This window comes from Sinohyriopsis cumingii, chromosome 4, assembly GCF_028554795.1.
Source record: "Sinohyriopsis cumingii isolate HCF-2022 chromosome 4, ASM2855479v2, whole genome shotgun sequence".
In the NCBI taxonomy this organism is placed as follows: Eukaryota; Metazoa; Mollusca; class Bivalvia; order Unionida; family Unionidae; genus Sinohyriopsis; species Sinohyriopsis cumingii.
The window spans coordinates 48,601,292-48,629,231 of NC_142964.1; the positions used below are offsets into that span (position 1 = coordinate 48,601,292).

Here is a 27,940-nt window from a genome sequence, read left to right on the forward strand (position 1 = left end):
CAAGGTTTGATCCTGCGACCTCCCGCATCCGAGTCAGATGCTCTAACCACCTATGCCGTCAAAGCAGTCAACAAAAGCATGAACAGCATTGAAAATGAAGAATTATGAATAGCAAAGAAGCACATTTGTACCACTGGTCTAAGTTTCACAGAGATATCTTGAAAGGTTTGGAAGGTATAGAAGGTAAATGGTAAATGGATGAACTGACTGAGCCCATTTCTATATCTCTCACCCCAAAAATTTGGGCAGGCTATAATTAACACAAGAAAAAATAAATAATTATTCCCAAAGAATTTTTTCCAGAAACCAACTGTAATTTATTTTTTTAAAATGTTTTTTACATGAATCAAACTTTAAAATGTTTACCTTTTGCATGTGAAGATTGCAATTGAGAGAATACAGAATGATGCAAGATTATCGTGCATTACTTAAGGATCTTAATTTTTTTCTGTAACATTTTGAGGGTCCTATAAATCATACAAACCATCAAAACGAATTTCTTGACAGTTTTACAATTATGATTCCATTTCAAGTAGAACTAATGTGGACAATTAAGACCTGACTTTGTTCATTGACAATATCTATCATTGGTGATTCAAGCTGGATAATAAAAATGATGGAACTTTATTTCCAGATACCATTTCAGATAATCTTTTGGGAATTTTTACTTTGGTTGGTAGAATGTCTTTTGAAACTTTACAAGAATAACATCTTTCCTAACTTATAACTCTGCCGGCTGTGAGGCTAAGTGAACTTTATGGAACGGCCTAGCATCTGTTGTGCTGTCATTATTAATGCAACCACGTGTTATGGATAAAAATCTGTGACTTGGTGAGAGAGTATGAGTACTATCAATCCAAGAGGAGAATAATTTGTCATTATACGAGGAAGGACGACATTAAAAAATGATTATTCTGTGGGTATAATAAAAAGATTTTCCAATTTTTGCCAAACTCTAATTAATGAAAGCTAAATATTCTTCAGACACACAAGGGACCTTCTGTGAAACCTCAAGACGCAAACAAACCAAATTCATTTTATAACTTTATTTAACTTGATCATAATAATATTTTGATTGAATACTCTATCTTAGAAGTTAATATCCCAAATATTAACGACATAATTTTCCATAATTTGTCAGGCACAAAACTGATTTGGAATTCTTAAGCAGTGCCAGTGTTACAGTATCTCTGAGAAGTTGTTTGCCTGTTGCTAAAATCCTGCAGTGTTGTGTGATACAAAGGCACACCATGAAGGACCTGAGAGGTGGCTCGAACAATCTGGAAAACAAAATAAAAATTCAAATAATATGTTTAATTTTTGCAAAGTGATAAAACTGAGGTTTGACAGAACACTGTATCCCTCATGGGAAGAGAGGTATGATTTATAAAACTTTCAAAAACACTTAAAATTTTATGATTATTAGCAGTGTTGCTGCTACTGTCTTTGCCACTGGAAACACAAGGTGTAGAAAACTTCCAAAATCTTTAAAACAAACACTGAACAGAAAATCTTAACAATGACGATGATACTATTAATGCTGAAAAGTAATTCCTGCCAACACTGAAAAAATCAAAATCAGGAATCTGCCCCGAAATCACCATTAAAATTCAGGAGGCAGGGTAAAAAATCAGGAGGTACAAGAGTAAGGTGTATATATCATGATAAAGATGTTTACTTCAGTTATTTCAGTCCAATGTTGTTGCAGATTTGCATTTCTGCAAAAGTTCATCATTTATTTGTCCTTGGGTGCCAAATTTGTTAACAAGAATGGCTTTCAGGGTTGATGCTGACAGGCTGGCTCTTTGGCTATTTCTTTTTTGCCTGACCATTGAGAATGCTCTCTCAGCATTGCTGTTGTTGTGTGGTACTGAAAATATTGACAGCATTACTCTCCCAAGGGTTGGAAACAAAGGTTGGCCAGATGCATCCTTTTTTTTTCTTGAAAGCAACCCACTGATGATCTGCTCTTTTCACACTCAATTCTGTGTCTAAACTGTAAATTTGGTAAAGCTGAAACTCTCTATATACAGATCATCAGTGTTGACTCCTTCCATTCAGAATGCATGATTGGCACTGTGAGTCTATGGACGAATGAAAGCAAACTGCTTCTCCCGATCACTCCTATATTTTTGATCCCATTTCATTTTCTTGGCTGGTGAAAATTCATCAGTTACTTTCTTTTCTTCATTTTTTCGCTTCTTGCTGAGAAACTTATCCATTATGTTGCTCAGATTTGCTGATGGGGTTGGATCAAGAGAACTACATTGTGAGACAATTTCTTTGTATTGGAAGATGAAAACTGGAAATAAAGCCAGATATGGTAAAGTACTAAGAAACAAACCTGACACAGAAAAACCAGATACAGAAACAGGGAAATGGAAAATGCTTTTGTATAAAAAAAATAAGGGTTTTATTTTTCTCAAAGAGTTGAATAATTGGGATTTTTTCTTACAAATTGGGGAATTGGGATTAAAAAAATTGGGATTCTCCAGATCTTTTCAGTAGGTTGGCAGGTCTGAGTAATATCTTTATCTCAAAATGCTGTTGCGATCACTTAGTCAAGCTATCTACTTGTGCCAGTATGAAACAGATTCTAGAGACCTTATGGAGAAATTTCCATGATCCACAACGATGATAAACCCTCATACTATTTTATGTACTATAAAACAGATTATATTACTATTGTGACAAAGAAAATACAATTTTAACATGCTTATTAGAAACGTTATGGGTTCAATTTTATGTTGCAGCTTATGCAACAGTAAGTGGTGGTCTCCTAAGGTTGATGGTTTACTCTTTTTCTGAGGTTTGTTGTGAATAAATGGTATATGAAGTTTACTGAACTCATGACTCTTGGATTACGAGTCTTGACATTCTACCAACTGAACTAGCATGGCTCCCCTCATGACTGGGTTTGTGGGGTATGGTATATGAATTTCTCATTGATTTATTTGAGAAATCTGGTGGACTTTGCAATATTTATTTTTCCTCTTGTGGATCAGTTGTCTTTGTCCCTGCATGGTGGTCTGATGACATGTTGTAAGATGCATTTTGATGACACACAATATGGAAAGATGCATTTTGATGACATCACAATATGGTAAGATGCACCTGATGACATATTATTTCATATCTGGAATTTAGGCAAGTAAGTGATGTGACAGAATAGAGATTGTATAATTCGTATTTTTTTCTGTTCTCTTTCTGGCAAAAATAATAATGGGAATTATAATCAAGACAAAAAAAAATCACTGTTATTAATGATCTCAGACTTGCTTTTCTTTAATGCAATTGTCAGTTAGGTAGCTCCTTGTGTCAGTGCCAACACCAAACATATTATTTTATTACCTGTACAACAACATAGTCTCCAGGTGCAACTGGTTTCAGCTCTTTCGATGATATGTCACAAGGTATCTCTGTATTTGTAAAAATAACCTTTTTGTTGCCATCATTTCTGCCTGCCAAATCATGTACAGACCTCTTGCTCTTCTGAAATGTATCCACATTTTTAAATTAAATACCATTAACATACAATGTATGTAATTTTACGCTGTGGCATAAAACAAAAATCTATGAAAGTCATTTAAACGTGAAAAGTAGGTAGCAACTTCTGCCCTTATGAGTACATGCAAGTTACATGACTGTAGATGCAAAAGCATAAAAAACTTAGTTAAATGCAAATCTTTAACATAGTAACAGAAGCATAAAAAGTATATCACAGTGGCATATTTTTGCCTGTAGTGAATAGTGCCCTCAAAGATCAATAAATTCATCGGGTTTCATGACTCCACAAACAACAGTATCAAACAAACTAATGCAAATAAGTGAATGTAATAAATGGAACATGAAATATACAATGGTGAATAGTAAGATCAGTAGAGCCATTAAGTCTCATGACTAAAAAAAACTGGCAGAGAAATTTAGGTAAATGCAAAAATTTAATGTAATAAATGCAATGTTAAAAATAGGACACTGTGACATACTTTTGCCAATGATGATTAGGGCTGTTCCATTTAAACATACATGTTTACTCAGGGAAGGCAGTTTAAAAAAATACATACAAGGGTACTTTGACTTAACAGAGTTCATCTTAAAATGATAAGAAAATTCTAAATTGCTTCTATGGGTGAGTACCCCACATTAGAAGTGCCTTCCCTGGGTCCTAGGTATGGTTTACTGGAACAGCCCTTAATAGCTTTCAAGGATCAATATCATTAAAATGAAGAGACCCATAAAGTTTCAGGAAATCATAAAACAATATCAGAGAAACAGCTAAATTAGACATCTTAACGCAATCAGTGAAGCACAGGTACCCTCCAGGATAAATAGACCCAGCAACATTCATGACTGCATATACAAGTGTCAGAGAAACTGAGCTAAATGCAGAAACTCAGCATGTGTGCATGAAATTGAATGTCCCTGTGACTGTTTTTCCTGTGGTGTGTAGTATCTACAAGTGAATATACCGATAAAGTTTCATCACAGAAACCAATTGTTTGAGAAAAATATGTCTCTTTGATAATTCTTGTCCAATCATAATACCTAAGGATCATAAAATGTTAGGAGTACGTCTACTACCTTGCAAATATGTGCATACCAAACAAGAAAAAAAAGCTTGTTTGCTAATTCTTTAGGTTCATTTTAGCAACAAAAGTGTGAAAAGGTTGTCTGCTTGCCATGGAAGAAAATTATCTTAAAATCCAGAGCAGATGTGCATGATCTTCCAAGCATGTAACTACTGAAATTCAGCAGAAGTGGAGTAACAGTAATATGTATCATCATGAAGCTGCTAAATGACCAAAAAAGAGGTCCCACCAGGTCCAAATGAGCCACTGGGAATGAAACGTCAGAGTTAAAAGATGGATAATGTCATCTCCGTCCCATGCCTTGAATGATGTTACTTCAGGGGCAGTTATGTTAGTGGTGACTGATTGCATCCGTATCCCTGATTGTTAGCCCGGCACTGAGCTCTCTCATTTCTCCATGTTAGGTGTTGGCAGTGATGGTCACCCCCACATTCTTAGACCAGCATAAGGACATGTTGGATTTCTGGCATGAATTGCACCGCATCCAATTTATATAGGTAGAATGATTGTCTTCGGCCAGCCTTCGACAACCATCTCTCCAGGCACCTAATTCTGCCTATTATGTTAACATCTGTAAACAGAACTGAACAAAAGCATGCACCCGTGAAATTAGTCAAGCACAGTGGCGAACTTACTGTGATGGGGATGCTATGAATAAAGAAAAGTACCAAGGGAAATTATCTAAATGACAAATGTGAGCACTGAACTGAACAGGCCTGATAATTAAGATGCTGCTGATAAACTTATTGAATAATGAAGTTGGGTAAATGAAGCACAATATGTTCACAGACAATGATAATGGAGCAAGAAATAGACAAATAATAGTTGGAGTTTACTTCCCCAAGAGAGAAAACTCCAAAGAATCACTTAACTGATGAAAAGTACAGTTTGTTATTTGTATGTCCTTGGGAAAGAGAATGTGTCAAAGCACAAGCAGAAGTAGTAATTGACACGTGCCAGTATTTAGGCAATCCCTCTGTCCAAGGGGAGAACACTTCAGTCCAACTTTCACTTTGCAAAGCAGATAACCTTCCAGCACTTTTCTTGCCAAAATATGGCTGTATACCTAGCATTTATGATCCTAACATCATGCTCTAGTAACATATCTGAAGAAACTAAATTATACGCAAATCTTGGCTGACACAGATATCATTGGAAAAGTGATTGCTTTGCAGCTATGAAAAAAAAAATCCTCGTAAAATTACATCAAATTGTGTGAATATTTAATGCAAATTATCAGTACAAGTTTCTTTTAATCTTCTTACATCAATAAGCCTCAATTTATTTGGCATGTGGAAAATATTGGTACATCTTATTTATAAAATAGCAGCAGGATGATTTTTAAGTACATAAAGCAAGCCCAACACATTGAAACTATATACACAGACCACAATTTGTATATTTGTTGAAATGAACAAGAGTTGTTATCAACTAGATTTTATGAACGTTCATAAATCATTATTACTGAAAGTATAGATTATGTGAGAAAGAAATTTTGTTTGCAACTTATAACATGGATAGATTAAATATCATATTTGTCTCACTATTTTGTCTTGGAAAAGATCTTGACAACTACAAAAATCTGTGATACTTGCCCCTTCTACTAGAACCAGTTGCTGCTGGCCAATCTGTGCTTGATTTAGCTTCAAGACCTCTTCCCGGAAGACTGATGATAATTCCATGTGCCGCCTTGACTTCTCTACCTCGGGGACATCATCAGTCAATCGATGATATGCATGGGTTTTCTGCATAGAAAAAGAAACACCCCATTAGTACTTGTTGTCGGGATTTGGACAGTTGTCTTTTTTTTAGTGTAGCTATTCAAGTTGCATTAAAGTTGTACAATATCCTGCTAGTACAGAGCTCCACTTCATTGTGTTTACTGGCAAAATTTATTTGTCACAGCCCTTAAGAAATTCAACACAAATAATAATTACATGTACTTTTTAAACATTTTGAGTAATTCTTTTTCTAATTAGATCTGATTTGTTTTTGAAAGCAAATATATATTTCTTTAATTGATAGAAGGAATGGAAATATCTAGAAAGGTAAATGAGAATAAACTTTGTTAGAAATGTGACACAGAATGTACCTGATTTTTATGGTCAGAGACATTTTGTGCCTGAAAGGAAAGTCATAATGTGAAAAACAAAAATAGTGTATCACTGGACAAAACTAACCTAATTTTAGTTCTACTGACATTAAACAGATTGCCAAGGTTACTAGATGATATCTGTGTCAAGTAGTAGATGTCCACTTGTTTCTAATATATCTTGGAAATTATACCATTTTGATGCTAATAATCATGTTGAGGGATGTGGTACTAGACATAGTGAAAGTTGTCTACAACAGACATACAACAGTCTGTCTTTCATGGACAGGCATGGTGTAAATAAAGATTTAAAAGATCACAGATACAAGAGAAGGGTCCCCAAAATACTGTCCCTTTAGAAGCAATGTCCTTTATCGAAAGGTGCCTGCATGGTCAAGTTTCAATGAAATTCTTGAGATATATTGTCTACATGGCTTTTATATAAATCCATTCACATGTTTGTGTTATTACCCTCAGAAACCTTTATGGCTAAAAATCTGTCATGAATTTTGACCTTAAAATCAATGTCAGAGTGTTGATATCAACATGTTCATTGCAATGCAACAAACAAACAAAAACCCCAGTCAAAAGTCATTTGTATAAGTCACTGTGTTCATAAGCTCAGTGCAGTACAAAAATGCAAGCAATAGCCTTTGACATGACCGACAGGTCAATTAGGCCTGGTTTTCAAAACTATTTCACAAGAATGTGAATATGCTGGTGGTAAGATGTGCATGATTTTCATTAAAAATGAATTAAAAATTGCAAAAAATATTTTAATAACAGCCTCACTTCAGTGCTGCCTCTTTACTGAAGAAAAGCTATAACAAGATTTTTAAATTGTCGTTGATACAATACTGGTGGTCAGAACCACAGCATTTTTATTCATAACCAGGCATATGCTGTAACAGTGTTTTAGTGAAAAAACCCATCCTCAAGTCTAATGTCTGTGGCAAGAAGATTTTTAAAATGGCTACCATGGCAAGCATATTAGACTTCAGACTGGCAACATATTTATTTAGGACCAACCAGATATACTAAGAAGTCGTTTTGTTAAAAACCCATGTTGATCCATGAAGTAAGAGTAGATTTTCAAGACTGCTGCCATGATGGCCATACAAGATGTCAGATCAGCAACATTTTCATCTAGGACCACGAAGACATCATAAGAAGACTTTTAGTGAAATCCCCATGCTAATATGGCCATCCATTCAGAAGGAGTAGCAATAACGATTTTCAAGATGGCTGCCATCGGGACCATACTCGATGTCAGATCTGCATCATTTCCATCTAGGGCCAAATAGACCACGATATGAACGTGTGTAAAGTTTCATGACATTCCTCAAAGTAGTTTAGGAGGAGTTATCAACAACAAACATGTGCTAATGGACAGATGGACAAAAGACCATTCCATAAGCTCTTTATGACCAGTAGAGCTTTAAAAAAATCTCTCCTCTTTGCCTGTATCAGAAAATGAGACGAACTGCTGGAAATATAATACTTACCCCCCTCATGCTGTAAGGAAAGCAGTAGACAAAGCTGTACTTTACTTGTCGCATAAGATTCACTGTGTCCAAGTGAGCTTTCTGTGTCTCACCACAAAATCCTGCAATAAAGTCGCTAGACAGAGCAACATCTGTAAGGAGAAGAAAGAAAGAAAAAAAAAACTCTTTTATTCCAAAAAAGGAATACATGAAATTAGCTGAAACTTTACATTATAAATTACAGACACTTGGAATGCAAATCTTTCACTCTGAAGCAAAATATAAGCCTATACAATGTAGCCACTTCTCACAGCCTAATAACCACTTTGAAAACTTGAGATACTTTGTATTATGATGTGAAGGACCAGGTTCATATATGCTTATAAACCTCTGCCTCTTCCTCATTGTGTATGATAACAAACTTGATTGAGGTAGAAAAAAACTTGAAATTGTACCTGTTATGAGGAACCTGATATGGTGGACCAGGTCCATATAAGCCATCACAGTAACCTCTCATCAAAGCATACTGACAAAATTGATGTGGGTCAGACTTATAATTTCACTGATGTAATGTACCAGACCTATACAAGCCTGGTATCATAGCCTAACCTATAATTTCAGTGATGTAATGGAGCAGACCTATACAAGCCTGGCATCATAGCCTAACTGATGGGTCTGACTTCAAACAGTAACTGGTGTCAGGTCCATAGGATGGACTAAGGTCCATGTAAGCTTCTGCAGTGTTGTCTCTCCTCGAACTTAATGAAGAACTTGATACAAGTCAGACTTAAAACAGTATAGTCCCTGATGTGATAGACTGGACTAATGATATATTTACAGTTCAAATAGTGAAGAGTCAAAACAGTGCCTGGTATTATGCCTGATGCGATTTACCTGGTCCATGTTGGTCACTCCTCTTAAACCTAATGAAAATTTAACAACTAACAAAACAAAGACAATGGTACCTGGTACGATGTCCCTGATATGATAAACCAAGTCCATGTAAGCCTCCACAGTGTAACCTCTCCTCATGGCCATGAGGACTTCATTATTTCCACTCTGGGCTGGCAGATGAATCTGGTTGCAGATGTTACTTCGTTCCTGGATTAGCTGAAGGACCTGATTGCACGAGTCAGCAATGTAATTAACTATTACAATGATTTCATATTACAATCAAGTACAATATTTTGCTAATAATTTCCTTTTATGCTCCTGCTATATTCTATGGAGAGGGTACCATTTATATAGAATTATAAGTTGAGACCAACTGCAAACAACAATGACCTTAACTGCCATCAAATAATGTGCTGGCAGATCAGGGTCTATGTTATTTGTTTTACTGATTATTCCTAACATACTGCACAGACCCAGATCTGCAGTTGCACTATGTGAAAGAATATCTTGGTCAGTGCAGTTTGTAGTGGGATCTGACTTACAAGTGAGTATACCTGTGTCATATGCATGTATCTCTGTGTTATTATATTATGTAATAGCAAAAACTTGAACTAAGACTCTATAATTCAGACTCCATATTCACAAAAATGTTCAGTTTGAGAATCTACTCAAATAATGCTCATATGGCTCAACTAGGATTTGTGTAACTTTCAAAAACCAAACTTTATTCAACACATTCTAATTGTAAATAGAGTTAAGCATTTAAAAACTTTAGTATATAAATTAGGCATTCAAAACAGAGTTTGAATGCATGCTCAAGCTGAGTAAATACAAGGCCATATTGTGCAAATTAAAGGTATGACAAAGTGGATTCATTGACTGAATGTTATTGAGTTTGATGATAAAAATGCAACACTCTTGTGCCTCAGTGTGAGATACCATGCAATCAAAACACCTGAAAATAGATGGAAGATTTTGCACTTTAAAGTTGCAACATAAAATGAAAACCTCAAAGAGCTCCAATGTTGAAACATTAATTCCTTTTTTAAAATGGCATTTAAATGATGACAAATACAAACACCTCGTCAGGAAAATCTTTGGGATGTGGTGATGTAAACCGGATCCTCATTTCTGGATCTACTTGTGACACCTTGTCCAAAAGGTCACTAAAGCGACGGCCACCAAACTTGGGCTTATATATTGTTTTAAATCCAGCACTGAGATGAGTTGCAGAATCAGATTCAAATCCTCCAGCATACTGGGAATCTGAGGTGTCTCTATAACTGTTGACATTCTGTCCCAACAAGGTTACTTCTTTTATTCCCTGGAAAATACAGAAAGACAATGCTGAAGCTGAATGTCAAAGGCAGACAGGTAACACAAATTTGTAAAGATAACATCTACTTTTTTACTGATAGTAATCATGCACTTTGGGGTGGGTGCAACTGGGAATGGGGCCTGGGTTCATCATGCGAGTTCACAAAAAATCAATTCTGAAGAAAATTTTCTGGAATTCTGCATGATTTCAAATATTTTACATTAGAATTGGGGCCAGCTGCAATCCTCTGAGGACCTCAAAAAAAATCTTGGTTAATGTACTGACACATATACAAGAATTCCAATTTACTATATTTACCATCTGTTCAACTGCTTGGTAGAGATGGTTAGGATTATAACTGAAGATTTTCAAATGACCTTGCTCTTGCCTAAGGGTGACTGGTTTGATTGAGGTGCATGGATATGTAAAAGGCAAATTGACTCTTTGATTCTACAGTCCAAATGTGATTGGTATCCATCTCTGGGTTTGTGATTTATAAACATACAGAAACACCTAAAATGAAAACGGAACAAAATATTTTAAATGATCTTGATCCTGCAAGACAGACACAACCAGGTGTTTTAAATGACTCTGCCTGAGGCAAAGAAAAAGGTTTAGGGATACATGGAATGGACAAAGCAATGTCAAATGATTATACAGCCCAAGTGTGATAGCTATTCCTCCAGGACTTAAATCATGTGACCATACAGAAAATTTAACCAACAAACAGTGCATAATTTGCCAACGTAATGACCAATTCCTTAATTATGACCTTGAAATCTGATCTAGATACCGGACTACTGCATGATTAGGTGTGGACCTGTGTAAACATTTTTCAAACTATTTGACTGGCTTTAACTCTTGTTGTGACCATGACCATGAACCAGGGGTATGACTGGTTAGTTACGATGCTGTCCAGTCAAGACACATAAGTGACGGAAGTTTCATTAAAATATCTCAAGTGGTTCAAAGCTTTTTTTTCCAGATGAGAATACCTTGGATGGGGGATGACTTGTACACAGCACCTTCTATACATGACATATGATTGACTAAAGTTTCATAAAAAATATATTCCGTATTTCAAAATTATACTCTGGACAAGGGCACAAGTCACAGGATTACATTTTGCCATGGCAAGATCTTGAAGCAAGGGGCATGGCAGTGAAACATGATATATTGTCTACACACACACAATATATATTTCATGAAAGTTAAAATAAATATCTTCAGTGGTTCCAATGCTCTATTCTGGATATGGACAAAAGTGACAAGTACATTTTTCTTTGTAGTGACCCTGACCTAAAATGGATATGGTATGCAACACACCATTAAGTCAGGATGAATACATGAACAATGTTGCATTAAAATAGCTTCAATGTCTCAAAAGTTAAATTGAAGAAAAGGATACAAATTACAAAATTACATTTTTTCTTGCAATGACCATCACCTTGAGGCAAATATCAGGACTAATACCTGACATGATATACACTTGGGGAAAGTCTCATGTAAACTATACAATAATTACAAAGCTATGACCTGGACAAGTAAATGTTAATGGATGGATTCTCAATACCATAACGTAATATGGCAGACTGGAGATAACTTATAAACGCTTAAGATTTTCATGTTGCCAGTACTCAGAGATAGGTGTGTATGGATACTGATAGTACGATGTTTATTTATTCCATTGTCCCAATATGATGCTATCTTTCCCACAGTTATGGCATGTTAATATTTTATTACTGTGAACTCATTTGCCTTTATAAAAAAAGAAATTTGTTATAAAAAAGATTACATTTAACAAATACATGATAATTTTGTCCTATACTGCATTATAGTATGGGCAAGAATAAATCTGAATGTACTCCTGCCATCTTGAATCAAAATGATCATAAAACTGCTTACCTACATTTCTCCACAAAACTTACAGCCATACTAAAGAAAATCGTATTCGTCAATTCTTAATCTTTGAAACATGTAAGGAAGAACTGTTCAAAGATAATTTGTCAAGCACTTTTGACATATTTTTTCATTTAAAGCGGTATTATGTACTGTTCTAAAAGGTTATGGTAATTTTTGTTTATTACGACTGAATAATTTCTGTACCTTGTCAGAAAGTATCTTAACTTCTTCAACGATAGAATCTATTGGTCGACTTCTTTCCCTGCCTCTTGTGAAAGGCACAATACAGTAGGAACACATATTATCACAGCCTCTCATTATGGATCTGAAATGGAAGACTTAAAGTACTGAAAATACTGAAGGTTTGGAGAGCTTAAGTGATACCAGTTTACACAAGGTCAGATTGCAGAACCTAACTCCAGAGATATTGCTGTTCTGTGCTCTTTATTATCATAAACAAATGGCTCACACCCTTTTCCAGCACATGATGGGCTACACATTGCAACTAGGTGGAGGATGAACCTGGGAAAACCCCAGAAAGAACCAATGATCCATGGATGCTACTAGCAATCTTTCTCATATACCTGCACTGACCAAGCCCAAGACTCAAACCTATATGGACAGAGGTGAGATGTCAACTATCTGTAAGGGTGAATGCCTTAGAACACTTGGACACCTGGGGCTCCAAAAGAATTTATATTAATATTTCAAACATTATCTGAGGATTTATTGTTATGGTTTCCTTTTAAAAATGTGTTCACTGTTGTTTTATGTAATACCATCAGTGGAACAATATATAAGGGAGATAACTATGACAGTCCAATTGTTTGGGTTCTTCTATACAGTTATTATATACTTCTTAAGTCAGGACTGTTTGTTGTTGTTTACGGGTTTATCACTATCTGTCAGTGCAAGAGAGGCTATATATGGCAGCCAGCATAAATGATGGAGGAAGAACTTGGGGAAAACCCCAATATGAATTACTGACCCAATGGAAGCTACAGGCAAGATTTCTCACATAGCCACATTGGGCAGGTATGTACTAAAGGCACCTATGTATGTGAAGATAGCAAAGATTGAAATGTTGAAAACTTAGAGGTTTAGATTACTTCCATTCAAAGATCAAACTCCTCTGACTTGTTTAAGGTAGAAGCTTCCAAATTGTTTGAATGGATTTCACAAGGCAGCTATGTCCGTAAAGAGCATGCTACTTGGCATGAGAGGAAGTAGTAACTGATGGATTCAAAGGATTTGGTGCCAATTCCAGTATCAAGAAGAGATCACTCTAACTGCAACCTAGGTGGGCAAGTAGGTTTTAGCTTTTTTAGCTAAAAACTTTTAATCTGGAAGGGCTGAATTCACAAGGCAGTAGTAGATCTCCTAAGGTATTATGATTGGGTAATTCATTTGAAGAAGATACATGTCTATTACATTTTGTTTGGCAGTGTCAGATATTGCATAACTGCTAACAAGCCTCCCATTATAGATGGACATAATAATGATTGACTGCAAAGACCAAATCAAGATTGCATCAATACAAGCAGTAGGTTCATAATGAAAATCAGTGAAGAGTATTTTATATTTAGAAAATGACTTACACAAAAGCTGAGCATGAGTCTGCATTCAGCCTGACAGGCATAATATCAGCATAGGTCTCATCTAGGGATAGCAAGACATTGACTGAAATAAAGGGAATCATGGTACATGAGCAAGGATCTGTAAGACATCTTCAGCTGTTTCTCTTTCAATGTACTGTGCATACAGCTGAATCTGTGACATCGTTTTAAAAACAGGTTATTATAAGGTTCATATACTCATTTACATCACAATTATAAATACAATATAAGTTTCTTGTCTCGATACCATTCAACTGGTACCATTCATGTACTGCTAACTTCTACTAGTTTTTACATGTCTTTCTATAAAAAATTGAAATAAAAAATTTACTTGTGTAATGACTCATCACACCTTCACCCCTTAACCCATAAAAAAGCAACTATTAAATCATTCAATTTTATTCCTATTTCCAAAACGTTTACAGAAACATAACCATGATGGGTGTTTCTAAAACATATATGCAATACTTCTGACCAAAATGTCCGAGTCCAAAAGTTAAATAAATAAATAATAATTTTAAAACTTTCTTTAGCTGCATGAAACTCTAAGAAAGTCATATATACATGAATCCAAACATGCTTACCAAATTTTAGTTGTCTACTTCAAATAATTTATGCTTAATTTTGCTAACAAGATTTTCATAAAAAGGTTCCAAAATTCAAAATATTGTAAACAATATTAAAGATTCCTGTAATGGCCTCAATATTTCATTTGTCCACTTTAAGTTGTTTCTGTACAATCATGCTAACAAGTTTCTGAGAATGGACGAAAGAATGTAAGTTAGGCTAGCTGGACAGACAAGACTAAATCAAGATGACCTCCTTATCTAGCAGTGGTGACACAAATAGTGAGAACATAACAGCTGGTATTTCTTTTCGTTATTCAGCTATTTCTTCATTGGATGAAGAAAGAAGGAAATTTTGTTTAAAGCATGCACAATTATCCATTCACAATGTTCAATAGATTTGATTTTTGTTCACATAAAAGTTTCAATATGCTTTTCACAACACAATCTGGGATTGTGTTGCTTGTAAAATGGGATTGTAAACTTTCAATTCTGCAAATGTCTGTGTAAAACACACATTATGCACATTCATCATCAGTCAGTTACCTGTTCTGAATTTAAAAGTCTTGAAAATCAAATATAGTAAATATACAAAAATTACAAATATGTGCAGATATTGCTCCACAGATATTGAAGATGGTTATGATACTGGCTGATTGATTGCCAGCAGGTATTGTATATAAAAGACAACTTAATGCTAAGGAGAAAAAAACCCAGTGAAAAGTCTTGTACAGAGGCATACTACAGCAAACAACAAAAGTTGATCTTGACAGGATTCAAACCTGCAACCCAATGATTGGGAGTACAACATGACAACCACTGAATCACCATGGCTACCCAAGTTGTTACCTGATGCCTGTCCTGAAGATGTGTCTGCCAGCATCCGAGGCAAGTCCCTGTAGGCATCTGGACCACACACCAAATCCACCATCTTCTCTCTCTCCACAATCTTTGACTTCAATCTTTCTGCCATACAACCTGAATATATAATAAAAGAACCTGGCTGGGACCCATTCTTCTTTAAATTAATAGACACATTCTGATGTAATTTCTTGGTCAGGCATTATGGCATTCATGGCTAAAACAAAGACGAATGCTACAATCTGGTTAAGCTAAATATATAATATCAATTATGTGTGCATTTAATCATCATTACTACCACATAAGTTATACTTTGTAAATACCCTATGCACATCTGTTTGGTTTCCCTAAAAAATAAAGGTGTAGATATTCTTGATTATTTCCAGTAGATCATGGGAATATAATTCATTACAGGTTCACAATAAAGTCACACAAGATGAAAAGATACTCATTTCTGAGAAACTGTGAATGCTTGAATTTTCTTTTTTTCTCTAAAGTTTTAATGTATAGCTTTAGGAAAGAAAGGCTCACAACTTTGATTGCTTAAACTTTTGTTGTACTCAGAAATGTAGTATATTGAATGCAGGGTACTTTTCCAATTCAAAGTAAGAGCATGAGTATGAATATTTGGATTATCAGGACTCCGGATATTTAGTATAATACACTCCACCCCGTGTCTGACCAATGCCGAAAGCAAACCTAAGATGTCTCATCAAATGCTGATTACAGTCTTAATCAAAACAATCTGACTGATGATATTATAAAGAATCAACTTATTCTTTCAAATAATATAAAAATCATTGTTTAATCAAATTATCAAATTGGATAAAGAACTTAAAAACTGTAACAAGTACACATGTGGACCAAATATACTTTTATCATAGAAAAGGTTAACTGCGACTACCCAAGATTCCAATTTTCAGTGGGGACTCTGAACCGCTGACAGACTTTTTCCTTTTAAGAGTCCTCAATTGATTCAGCCTATTCCAGATTTTCTGCTCTGCACCCTCTCGTATGGAACAGGTCATGATTAGAATGACATCAGCCTAGTGGAGGATACATTATATAAGCTTTAATAAATACATGATAACTGTTACACCAACAAAATATAACATATTAAAGTGATGAAACAGAAAAGTGTCTGAAAGTCAGGACACAGTCAGGCCAAACAGTACGTTTATCATATGAGCTGAACTTACAATGAGCACTGTAAATAATCATACAGTATAACCTGTACAAAAGACCATCTCAAACAAGCGACAACCAAAGTTTTTGGTTTTGGTGTTTAACAGTACCACAACACTGTAAGTTTATACCATGCTGAGCCAAGGAGTATAAAGTGTCTTGCCCCAGGATAACACATTGGAAGCCAATTGAGCTGATCACATGTTGGGAATAGAACCTGCAACATACTGGTCATTAATCCAATGCCTAAACCAATGAGTGACTGTGACTCATGTTTTGTCACAAGATTTTTAGGTTCCTTCATTGATAGGCAGTTAGTATCATTAATAAGTGAATGACAAATCAAGGCAGTTGATTACAGTGATAATATAGTTATTATTTGTATGCTACAACTATAACAATTCTCAATGCCTTTATCTTGTCATTCTTTCATTTTGTTTTCAGTTAAAATTAATCTAGGACTTTCTTTTCAATATTAATTTATTTAATTGCTTAATTCCATACACTTCAAGTCAATTGGTTTTACAAGACAATTGAGGAAGAAACAAATAATCATATTCCATTCACCTTTTCATTTCATCTTTAAGTAACAGTTTACAACAAACTCTTTTTTTCTCAAACAAACTTTAAGAAATTAATCAACATCAGGCTAGACATCAAAATCCTGCATTTGGTGTTTTTTTTGGTTGTCATTTTTTCTTTTATAGTCATGATATCATATAATGCTCCATTGTCATCTTGTTACCTATTCATTCCAAAAATCTCTCAGTCAATTTGGTATTCTTCTTTTCTTTCTCAAAACAAGACATCTACTAATTTCTGTTGGCCAGAATTGTGCTCGTCAGCAGCCTTGCACTTGGCACCAAAGAAATTATTTAAAGCTGTCATTGGAAAAGGACACTTATGATAGTCACTCGAAAACAAAATTATATCTGTACACAACACTGAAAAACAGCTGATTCTATGAAAACTTATAATGATTAACGGGGGAGTATGTATTCCTCTGAGAAATAAAAGTCCCCAAAATCTTGGCACTATTTTTCTTAATACAGTATATAACAAATTGCAGGTGCTACAAACATTATGTAAGGATTTATAATAAAATGAACTAAAACTGATGTGTACTGTTTACCAAAGAGATGAATTAATTTGCACTCAAGCAATTAGTCTTTTGAGCACTGATAACTGATTAATCTTAATCTTTTTGTCTCTGAAGATTTATCCTATGCAGCTTTATGTAAACAATCAAAATCACCTGAACTTCACTAGATAGCTTGCACACTCAATGATATATACTCACTTTGTAGAAACTGATCAAAGAGAATTTTGCCGACAAAAACTTGTAAAAGGACGACTGAGCTGCTAGAATTTTCATGGTTCCAAAAATGAAATTTATGTGTAATTTTAAGTGGATTTTTGGCATCCCAGAGAACCCTAATATGTTTGCCAAGATTGCATGCAATTTCTCCATAACAGCTCCTGCTATCGAAAAACACATGTCATACTTCTAATGATTTATCAATTTCAATACCTCTCTTGCATTTAATGGCATTGAGAGCCCAAAGGGCAAATATTACCCAATTAACAAGTATAAAATCTGGTTCAGGGTTATTCAGACTTACTAAACCACACATTTAACTGGTTATGGTGATATTTCATTAAGCCAGGTAGAACGTTAAGTAAACAAGGAACGTTTCACAACCAGTCCAACTAAGACACTGTTGAGTTAAAATGCAGATATAGAAATTGTTTATCAAAATGAATTGAAACATAGTAGTACACTGATGCACACTAGTATATTGTTACACCACTAGCTTTTTATATACTTGACCACCTGTCTTCAGAAGTCATTTTCCTTTCCCATCCAAGGTCTCTTCAGACAGGCTGCCTGTATTTTTACATCACTATAGTTTCAGCCTATACCCCAGTTCAAAGCAAACAGAAGCTTTCAGTGTTAATGAGGAGCCTGTTCAATGTCATTTTCTGAATGCTGGTAAAGTCCATTTTCAGTGAAGGGGTGGATGCAAGGCATTCACATACACAGAATGTAAACACCTAGTCATCTGTATCTAATAAATGCAATGTCTAACTCTAATATTTCCTAAACAAATGAAAACAAAGTGGAAAAAAAATACCCTTATATCTCAATGGTATGGAAATTGACAGAATTATCTGGAGCTGACAGAACACTATGAACTACATAACTCCTGTCGAGTGAACATCACATATTCACCTATACAAATATGTATGTTGTGTTAGTGTATACTCACTTATACAAATATGTATGTTGTGTTAGTGTATACTCACCTATACAAATATGTATGTTGTGTTAGTGTATACTCACCTATACAAATATGTATGTTGTGTTAGTGTATACTCACCTATACAAATATGTATGTTGTGTTAGTGTTCAAGTTCTGTTAGGTTTGAAATGCAAAGAAAGTGTTAGGGACTGCCTGGTTGAAACTGAGTTATAAATTATAAATCAATGAATGAAATAAGCAAGTTTTGACCATTTTAAAAAAATCCTTGATGGGTTTTGTTTCTAAAATAAGTAGCAGGGTAGAAACTGCTGGGGGTGAAGGCTGAAACTTTACAGAAAAACAAATGAACACATGATATGTTCAGCTTAAAAATAATTTTTTTGTAATTTCCTCATTATCAATATATATTACTATAGATATGATTATAATTTCCTCATTATCAATATATATTACTATAGATATGATTATAATTTCCTCATTATCAATATATATTACTATAGATATGATTATAATTTCCTCATTATCAATATATATTACTATAGATATGATTATAATTTCCTCATTATCAATATATATTACTGTGGATATGATTATAATTTCCTCATTATCAATATATATTACTGTGGATATGATTATAATTTCCTCATTATCAATATATATTACTATAGATATGATTATAATTTCCTCATTATCAATATATATTACTGTGGATATGATTATAATTTCCTCATTATCAATATATATTACTATAGATATGATTATAATTTCCTCATTATCAATATATATTACTGTGGATATGATTATAATTTCCTCATTATCAATATATATTACTGTGGATATGATTATAATTTCCTCATTATCAATATATATTACTGTGGATATGATTATAATTTCCTCATTATCAATATATATTACTATAGATATGATTATAATTTCCTCATTATCAATATATATTACTATAGATATGATTATAATTTCCTCATTATCAATATATATTACTATGGATATGATTATAATTTCCTCATTATCAATATACATTACTATAGATATGATTATAATTTCCTCATTATCAATATATATTACTACAGATATCATTATAACTTCCTCATTATCAATATATATTACTATAGATATCATTATAATTTCCTCATTATCAATATATATTACTATAGATATCATTATAATTTCCTCATTATCAATATATATTACTATAGATATGATTATAATTTCCTCATTATCAATATATATTACTATAGATATCATTATAATTTCCTCATTATCAATATATATTACTATAGATATGATTATAATTTCCTCATTATCAATATATATTACTATAGATATAATTATAATTTCCATCAATATAACTGTCTCAATTAAATCCTGAATTGTTTTATTTTAAAATTATGTATGTAGAGTAACATTACATTTTGTTTTGCTGTCCAAAAAAAGATGACTGTAAAACAGGAAATGTGCTGAAAGAAGGGTATATTTGTATCAAAATGAAAGCCCAAAAATGTGAAAGTCTCATCAAACTCTATCCATGGCTGCCTGTAAGTGTGATAGACTTCTTTTCTGTATATTTTTGTCCCAAGTGCACTGAAGCAGTTTTTGGAGGAAATTTACAGCCAAAGAGTAAAGAACGCATTTTGAGTAAGCGTGAAGACTAGGTCAAGCACATACAATTCTTTTGTAGGTGAATGCATTTATGGAGTTATGGTACCCAAAAAAGATAAAACAAACACAAAAAGATGGAAGGGATAGAGATACAAGAAAAGATGCCCCCTCCCCCCTAGCAACTGACTTTGAGAAATTAAAAAACAATCAACTTAGGATTCATTAAGCATTAACAATGGGACATTACCACTAACATTTGTACATTACCATTAACTGTGAAACATTACCACTAACTGTTGTACATTACCATTAACTGTGAGACATTGCCACTAACTGTTGTACATTACCATTAACCGTGAGGCATTGCCACAAGTGTGGGACATATCCTCTAACGGTTGTACATTACCAATAACTGTGAGGCATTGTCACAACTGTGGGACATATCCTCTAACTGTGGGACATTACCACTAACTGTTGTACATTACCATTAACTGTGAGACATTGCCACTTACTGTGGGACATTACCTCTAACTGGACTAACCAAAAGTATAAATATACTCAACAAAGATTACCTACCTCTGTTGTGTCAGTAGTTCTTTGGTATCCGTTACTGTCCAGAATGGACCAGGCAATTTCTGTGTCATTCACATTCATTTGGCATCCATAGACATCGAAATAAACTTAAAAGAAAAGAGCAAACAGACACTAACCAAAACAAAGGCAATTTTTAAAATTACTTCTGTACTGCATATGAGACAAATAAACATGGCTTTTTTTCTTGATAATAGGTCACAAAGAATAACCATATATAGCTTCTTTTGATTCTGTATTCATCACAGGTCTCTCTCAGAAGCCAACTGTCTTTGAGCTTGACAAGTTGAGCACTTATCAACTGCTAATGAAAATCTTGCTTCTGATGCTTGGAAAGCAATTTCCAAGCCTACAAGTCAGTCCTTTGTTTCACATTCATAAAGTAAGATGTTACATGATGATGAAATTAGTATTTTGTCATGGTGCCATGATAATTCAATTTACAGTATATGGATTAAAGTCAGCATGATACAGACATTTTGTATGGAACATAAATATGCATGCATGTTATGATTTTCTTGAATAGTGTACAAAAGACAATCTTGATAATGTAATAATAATAATAATAATAATGACATTCATTTCATGGCATTTGTTTTTCTTAAAAAGAATTTTGAAAGGTAAACCTGTGTACAGAGATCACCTTTGTGCAAAGGCCAGTTTTGGCTTTCTCCAGAAATGGCTGCAATTGACAGGTTTGACAGTATATTATTTACATTAACAAATGTGGCATCTGTTGTTATTGGCTATCCTTTCTGTAAGATATGTGCCAAAATGATTTTGACACATATCTTAAATTGTTAAACTTGAACTTAGGGCAACTGGCTGACCATCCAAGTGAGAAATCAGTCATTTCATATGTCCAACTGGCTACATGTTTGTTTGCTGTTAGACAAAAGTATAAAATTTCATTTGCAACTATACACGATCACAAAGGTGTGCATCATAGGGAAAGTGAAGTGCATTAAAGGGGCACATGGACAATAAAAACTGTCTCCTCTGAATATTTAATACTCATTTGATGCAGGACCTCAGATTCTTGAAAGCCATATATATATATATATATATATATATATATATATATATATATATATATATATATATATATAAATAAATATATAAATATATATATATATTGGAAAAAATTAAATCCTACAATGTAAAAGATTTTTATTTTGCAGAAGCAAAAATACGTGCACGTGCCACTATGCAAAACATTTCCATGATGTCACACTATATTGTTGTCTTCTTGTATATTCCTACATGGTGTAGCACACAGTATACGCAATATGTTAGCAAATGTGACTGTTATGTATATTCAATTTATACTGTGTGTCTAAGGGTAGAATTTTGGCATAACTGACCCTTGTCATGCCTTTTTAAGATAAGTACTAAAAACTGAGTTCAAAGCCTAACATTATGAGACTGATATATTCTGGAAGCAAACTTGTAGACAATATTTTGGAATTTTCTATCAGTTTTTCAGAAAATGCTACTGTGGCATAGGTCTAGTGGGGGTGGGGATGTATATAAAGCAGGTTTGTAAACAAAGTCTTGATACCTATTTTAATAACAGTCTGTGAAATCATTTATGGCTTTATTCAGATATCATTTGAGAGGTTATCATTTATTTAAATTATTCACTGGAATTACATTGACTTTTTGGACTAAAACACTATTTTGGGATTAGTGAGAACTCATTCCGAAACATTCTGGATTATGTCATTGTGGTACATCAGGACATTCAAGACTTTTGGAACTGATCTGGAACATTCTATACTTTTGGACATGAGACAGAACATTTTGGATTATTTGGGATTTAATTCACAATACTGTATGTTCCTCTTATATTTTCATTTTATATTTTTGGGAAATACATTATTTGTTGATTTTCTTAAACTTGATAGTGTTGTTTCTTTTTGTTACACAGTTTAAGGTCATAAACCATTTGGCCAACCCTGCACATGTTCAAAAATGTTGCTGATGCAGGTAATGTTCATATGAGGAGCTTTTCAAGCTGGGATTTTGCTGCTAAGAAAGAGCTAACAAATTTGAAAACTGAAAGAAAATTGTGAAAAAGAAGACTCATCAAACAATAACCTTTGAATAGGCTGTTGTACCTACACTGAAATTGCTAAAATGAAAACAGTTTTGCTAAATACTCTCTTTATAACCTGTAACGGGATTTCAACGAGAGTGAACAATAAAAATCTAATAAAATCAAACCCTTGAGTCAAAATCGATGACTAAAATTATTGTCCCACACCCTATTTTGATGCAGTTTCATAAACTCCCAGGTCTCAAAATAATGCATCTATCACTGTCAAGGCCACATCATTCTTTCACACTAATCAACAATGAGCCACAAAGGCAGAAATATTTGTCAAAAATCCTATTGTTATCAGTTGTGAAATGAAAAGAAGATGCATACCATGTGAAAAACTTCAATTCACTAATTCTCTTTTCTTCAATCAGTAAGTCCTCATAAAATACTTACTAATTATTTTGAATGGACAAATCAACTTCCCACCATAATAGGCATCCAGTATGTTACTCAACTTGGGACTCACAATTGATAACGGCATCAGTAACACTGTTTAAAAAAAGTGTACTGAGTTATAATGTTTAATGTGGATCTGTTGTTACTGGTGCTCAGAGGTGGTTATTTATTATTATAATTTGTGCAATGTACAAGAAACTCATACTTGAATGATATATTTCATAACTAAATCAGCATTCTCTACATTTTTGCTTATTTAAATCAAAATATCAGGATTTTCTATCTGATAAAAAGGTTATTTTACTTTACAGCAAAAATTTTCAACCATCCTTTAAAAGAACATTGATGTTGTTGTTGTTGTTGTGGGTTTATCGCCATTTTTCAGCACACGATAGGCTATGCATGGCAACCAGTATTAATGGTGGAGAAGAACCTGGGAAAACCCCAGGAAGAACCACTGACCCACGAGAAGCTACAGGCAAGCTTTCTCACATACCCACATTGGCCAAATCCTAGACTCGAACCCACGCAGACAGAGGTGAGATGGCAGTGATCCATAATGGATAGCGCTTTAGACCACTCGGCCACTCAGGGCCCCTTAAAGAACATTGATATTTAACTTTTGACCAATTTATGTTTTGCAAGTTTGTTTGATAATGGTAAGGATATTAGACCAACAAAAAAAAAAAAAATTATCCTGTAACTTTATATCTTTGGTCTCTGATTATCTGCACTTCCAGAGAAACAAGTTATGATGGATGCAAAACAATTTTGAAGTTCTAAAAAAGTAATTTCAGGGAATGAGTTTCTGCATATTCATACTGCCAATTAAGTTTTAAAAAATGTCCTCTATTAAATCTGATATTTTTATATTACAAGTAAACAATTTTAGTATGATTTTCCCAATTTGATTATTTTAGTTTCTGAGATAAAATCTGTCTCCAAACCAAATTTATAAAATAAGAAAAGTTTCAGGAAAGCTTAGTTAGCATTTCTTTGTCATTTTTCTACAAATGTGAGTTTCCTTTGTGCTCTTAATGTTGCCTTTAATGGTGTCACAGGAAAAAATAAACTCATGTGAAAATAAGTGGCATAACATATCAACTTTCTGAAAAGGGGTTGTTTGGTTGACAGTGTGCCAAGAGTATGAGGGAATATATGTCATTTGATAAACATGGTTTTCTAAAATAACTAATATTTCAATTTAAATGAGAGGTTTCATTATGAAAGTGGTATACTTCAAAAGAGGAGAGATTAAATACATTAAGTACATCAACACAGAGGACTCCATGACAAATTATAGTTCATTCCACAAAGCATAGCAAATAATACCTGCATCTGTAGCTCAGTAAATTTTCATGCTAGCATCATTAAATGTAGCAAAACGTAACTAATTTGTTTTATGCATAAAATATTTCAACACCATTTGAATCAACATAATTTGTAACACATCCCGTTAAATACATGCTAACACAGGTTGTTCAGTTTACATTTAATTTTTCAATGTGTCATAACCTGTGGAAGAGTTGATTTGCTTATTAAGGAGTTATCAGCTTTCCTATATGGCTATTTATAATTTATATATATAGGCTACAACAGGTTTGATGCCCCCTTTTGGTAGGTGAAAACGTTGGGTTTATTCTGGTCTAATCCTTCATCTTACCTTAAGAGTCTAGTTTTGTCATCCGAGAATGTCTCAAAATGAATCTGGGAAAATTATGGCAATTCATTTCAACCTTTTATTTGATATAAATATTTAGTTTTAAACAAAACTTTCAGGCTAGAAGGATTTTCTTAAAATTATCATAGATAAAGGTCTAAAGGATCAAAACAGAGTCACTCGAATGAGTAAGATATTTGACTGGATTAATTCAATCACATCAGGTCGAAATTATCAACAGCTGGCCATAATTTTAGTTACCCTCTGCTTATTTCTTTGCAGAACCAAATGTGGACTCTTCCAGAACACAGGACAAACATGGTGGATAATTAGTCCTACAATGGAAGACACAGCACATCTTTTTGTTTTAGTGCTATTGCTTACTACTCAAATAATGGCCTACTATAGCCTGTTCCAATGTCAGTTGACATCGGAATGATTAGTCAAAGTTTCAGGAATATCTCACATACTTGGCCACCTATGCAGACACTCTTCCACTAATTTATGTGTAATTAATATACTTACTGTGCTGTCTTTATCTTGGCAGAATGAAAATATGACACTAGCAAATAGATGCTTTTGCATGTTCCACTGACATACATTTGAATTTGTCGCAATGTGACAGTAGTCGAGGTATGCCAAAGTATGTTTAAGTAGGGTAATGCAGGGAATATGTTTCTTGAATGAAACGAAATGTTGCTTACAGTTCCAATAGGCAAAATATATTGGCATTCCCGGCTTTCATCGGTTTCCAGCCAAATGAAATGTTGGCCGATGAAACTTGAAATCAGGTCCACTTCTTTTGTGAGAATTTTAATTTATTAGAGAAAAGACATCTGGGTAAGTGAAGTCTGGCAAAAACATTATAACTTTACTTTGTAGAAAAGCATCATTATTGGTTACCAGTTGTGTGTGACATTCCTGAAAATTTGACTTTTGTTACGCTGTTAGTCGACATCAAAACACGCTATACAGCCCCATTAGGCAGTAAGACCCATTAACCTCCCAGAACAAAAATATCAGGTGATGTGTCTTACGTTGTACGACTTGGTGGATAAATGTAAAAAGATTAGTCTTTTCAGCATGTATCGTACGATTAGTGTTGCAGTGTATGACAATGTCAATTGTTTAAAGCAATCGTGCAATGGACGAATTCGGTAATTTTGGCTACATTTCGAGATGCTGACATGTAAATTCAGTGAGAAACAGATGTGGGTATCATTTGCGTTGCTGGTAGTCCTACCTGTAAGACCTGATGCTGATATTTATGTTGTGGGCGCCAAGCTCTTACAACCTAAGAAATGGCGCTATGCAGCGTGTTTTGATGTCGACTAACATCGTTACTAAAGTCAAATTTTTAGGAATATTTCAAACAACTGACAACTAAAATAACGACGCCTTTCTACAAAGTAAAATCATAATGTTTTAGTCAGACTTTACTTACTCTGATGTCTTTTCTCTAATAAATTCAAATTCTCACAGAAGGAAATGGACCAATTTTCAAGTTTCGTTGGCCTACATTTCAGTTGGCTGGAAAGTGATGAAAGCCAGGAATGCTGAAATTGGGTTAAGTTGAAATATTATTCTTTAACGAAATGAACAAAAAATATTATGCCTATTATTGAAACTGTAAGCAATGGTTTGTTTCATTCAAGAAACTTATCCCCAACATGTACCTACCTGAACTTACTTCGGCATACCTCGACTACTGTCGCATTGCAACAAATTCAAATGTGTGTCAACCAAACGTGAAGATGCGTCCATTTGCTAGTATCATATTTTCATTCCGCCAGGATAAAGACAGCACAGTAAGTATATTAATTACACATAAATTAGTGGAAGAGTGTCAATATATGCTGCCAAGTGTGTGAGATGTTCCTGAAACTTTGATTACTGATTACTGATTCCGATGTCAACGACATCGGAACACGCTATACAAGGCCATAATTTGGATAGTAAGACATAAGCACCTAAGCAAAATCAACATGTGCTATGTCTTACATGTAGGACTAGCGTTGCTGGGTGCTATGAACAGTACATACAAGCCAGATTTTGAATTGATTCTCTATGTAACCAGTAATTTAGGTTCTGAATGGCAATTGCTTGAAACCTTTCTTGCCATGCCCGTGTAACGCAGATTTTGTAATATACGGGATCTCATCTACTGTATTATGTGTTCGACTCGTTTCAGAGTCTGTGGTTGTTGAGGAGTTAGCAATGAAGTGTTCCAATGGAGGTCCATTTGGAAGTCTTGAAGTCCTATTGGATTTCGACCCTTCATCTGTTGTGGCATAACGCAGACTTGATATGGCAGGCTTTTTTACATGTCTGTGAGCAGAAATGAACGAATTTAAACATGCTTTTAACACCGGTCTTGACGTCCCAATCATGATGGTTTATTGAACGTAAGGATAAAGACCAAAGGATACCCAAATAAATCTATGGTATAAAACGTATACCCAAGTCAGGATAAGGTCCAATTATGACTTGCGTTTCTAAAACAATACCCGGAATATTATTTTTTGTTGCATCCACGATAAGGTAGTCTTTTTACCTTTTCACCCCCATTAAAATAAAGTTCATTGGCTAAAATACAACGCTTTTCAAAGTTGAAATATTGACTATATATCTGCCTATTTTTTCAATATGACTATATTGCTTTTATTTCAATGAAATTTCATTCAATGGTCCATTATTTAAAATATCATTGTTGTTAAGAAGTTTAAATGCTAAATTCTTCGTCATTGAAGTTCAACATGGAGATAAATTATATACTATGTAATCTACTAGAATATCTACTC

At 34.1% G+C, this 27,940-nt stretch overlaps 1 protein-coding gene across 1 annotated transcript; it reads right to left on the reverse strand.

The window, feature by feature from the left end:
- Nucleotides 1–1,031: 1,031 nt before the first annotated feature.
- LOC149801128 (mitochondrial tRNA methylthiotransferase CDK5RAP1-like) lies at nucleotides 1,032–27,557 on the reverse strand. The gene is made up of 12 exons (XM_089955154.1): nucleotides 27,250–27,557; nucleotides 20,965–21,068; nucleotides 16,227–16,368; nucleotides 15,311–15,439; nucleotides 13,878–13,959; nucleotides 12,484–12,604; nucleotides 10,141–10,383; nucleotides 9,131–9,284; nucleotides 8,187–8,317; nucleotides 6,185–6,334; nucleotides 3,352–3,492; nucleotides 1,032–1,280 (listed from the first exon to the last, which is right to left on the reverse strand). Exons 1-12 carry the CDS (start codon nucleotides 27,527–27,529, stop codon nucleotides 1,164–1,166), a joined length of 1,794 nt encoding a protein of 597 aa, XP_089811280.1. The 5' UTR covers nucleotides 27,530–27,557; the 3' UTR covers nucleotides 1,032–1,163.
- Nucleotides 27,558–27,940: the final 383 nt, after the last annotated feature.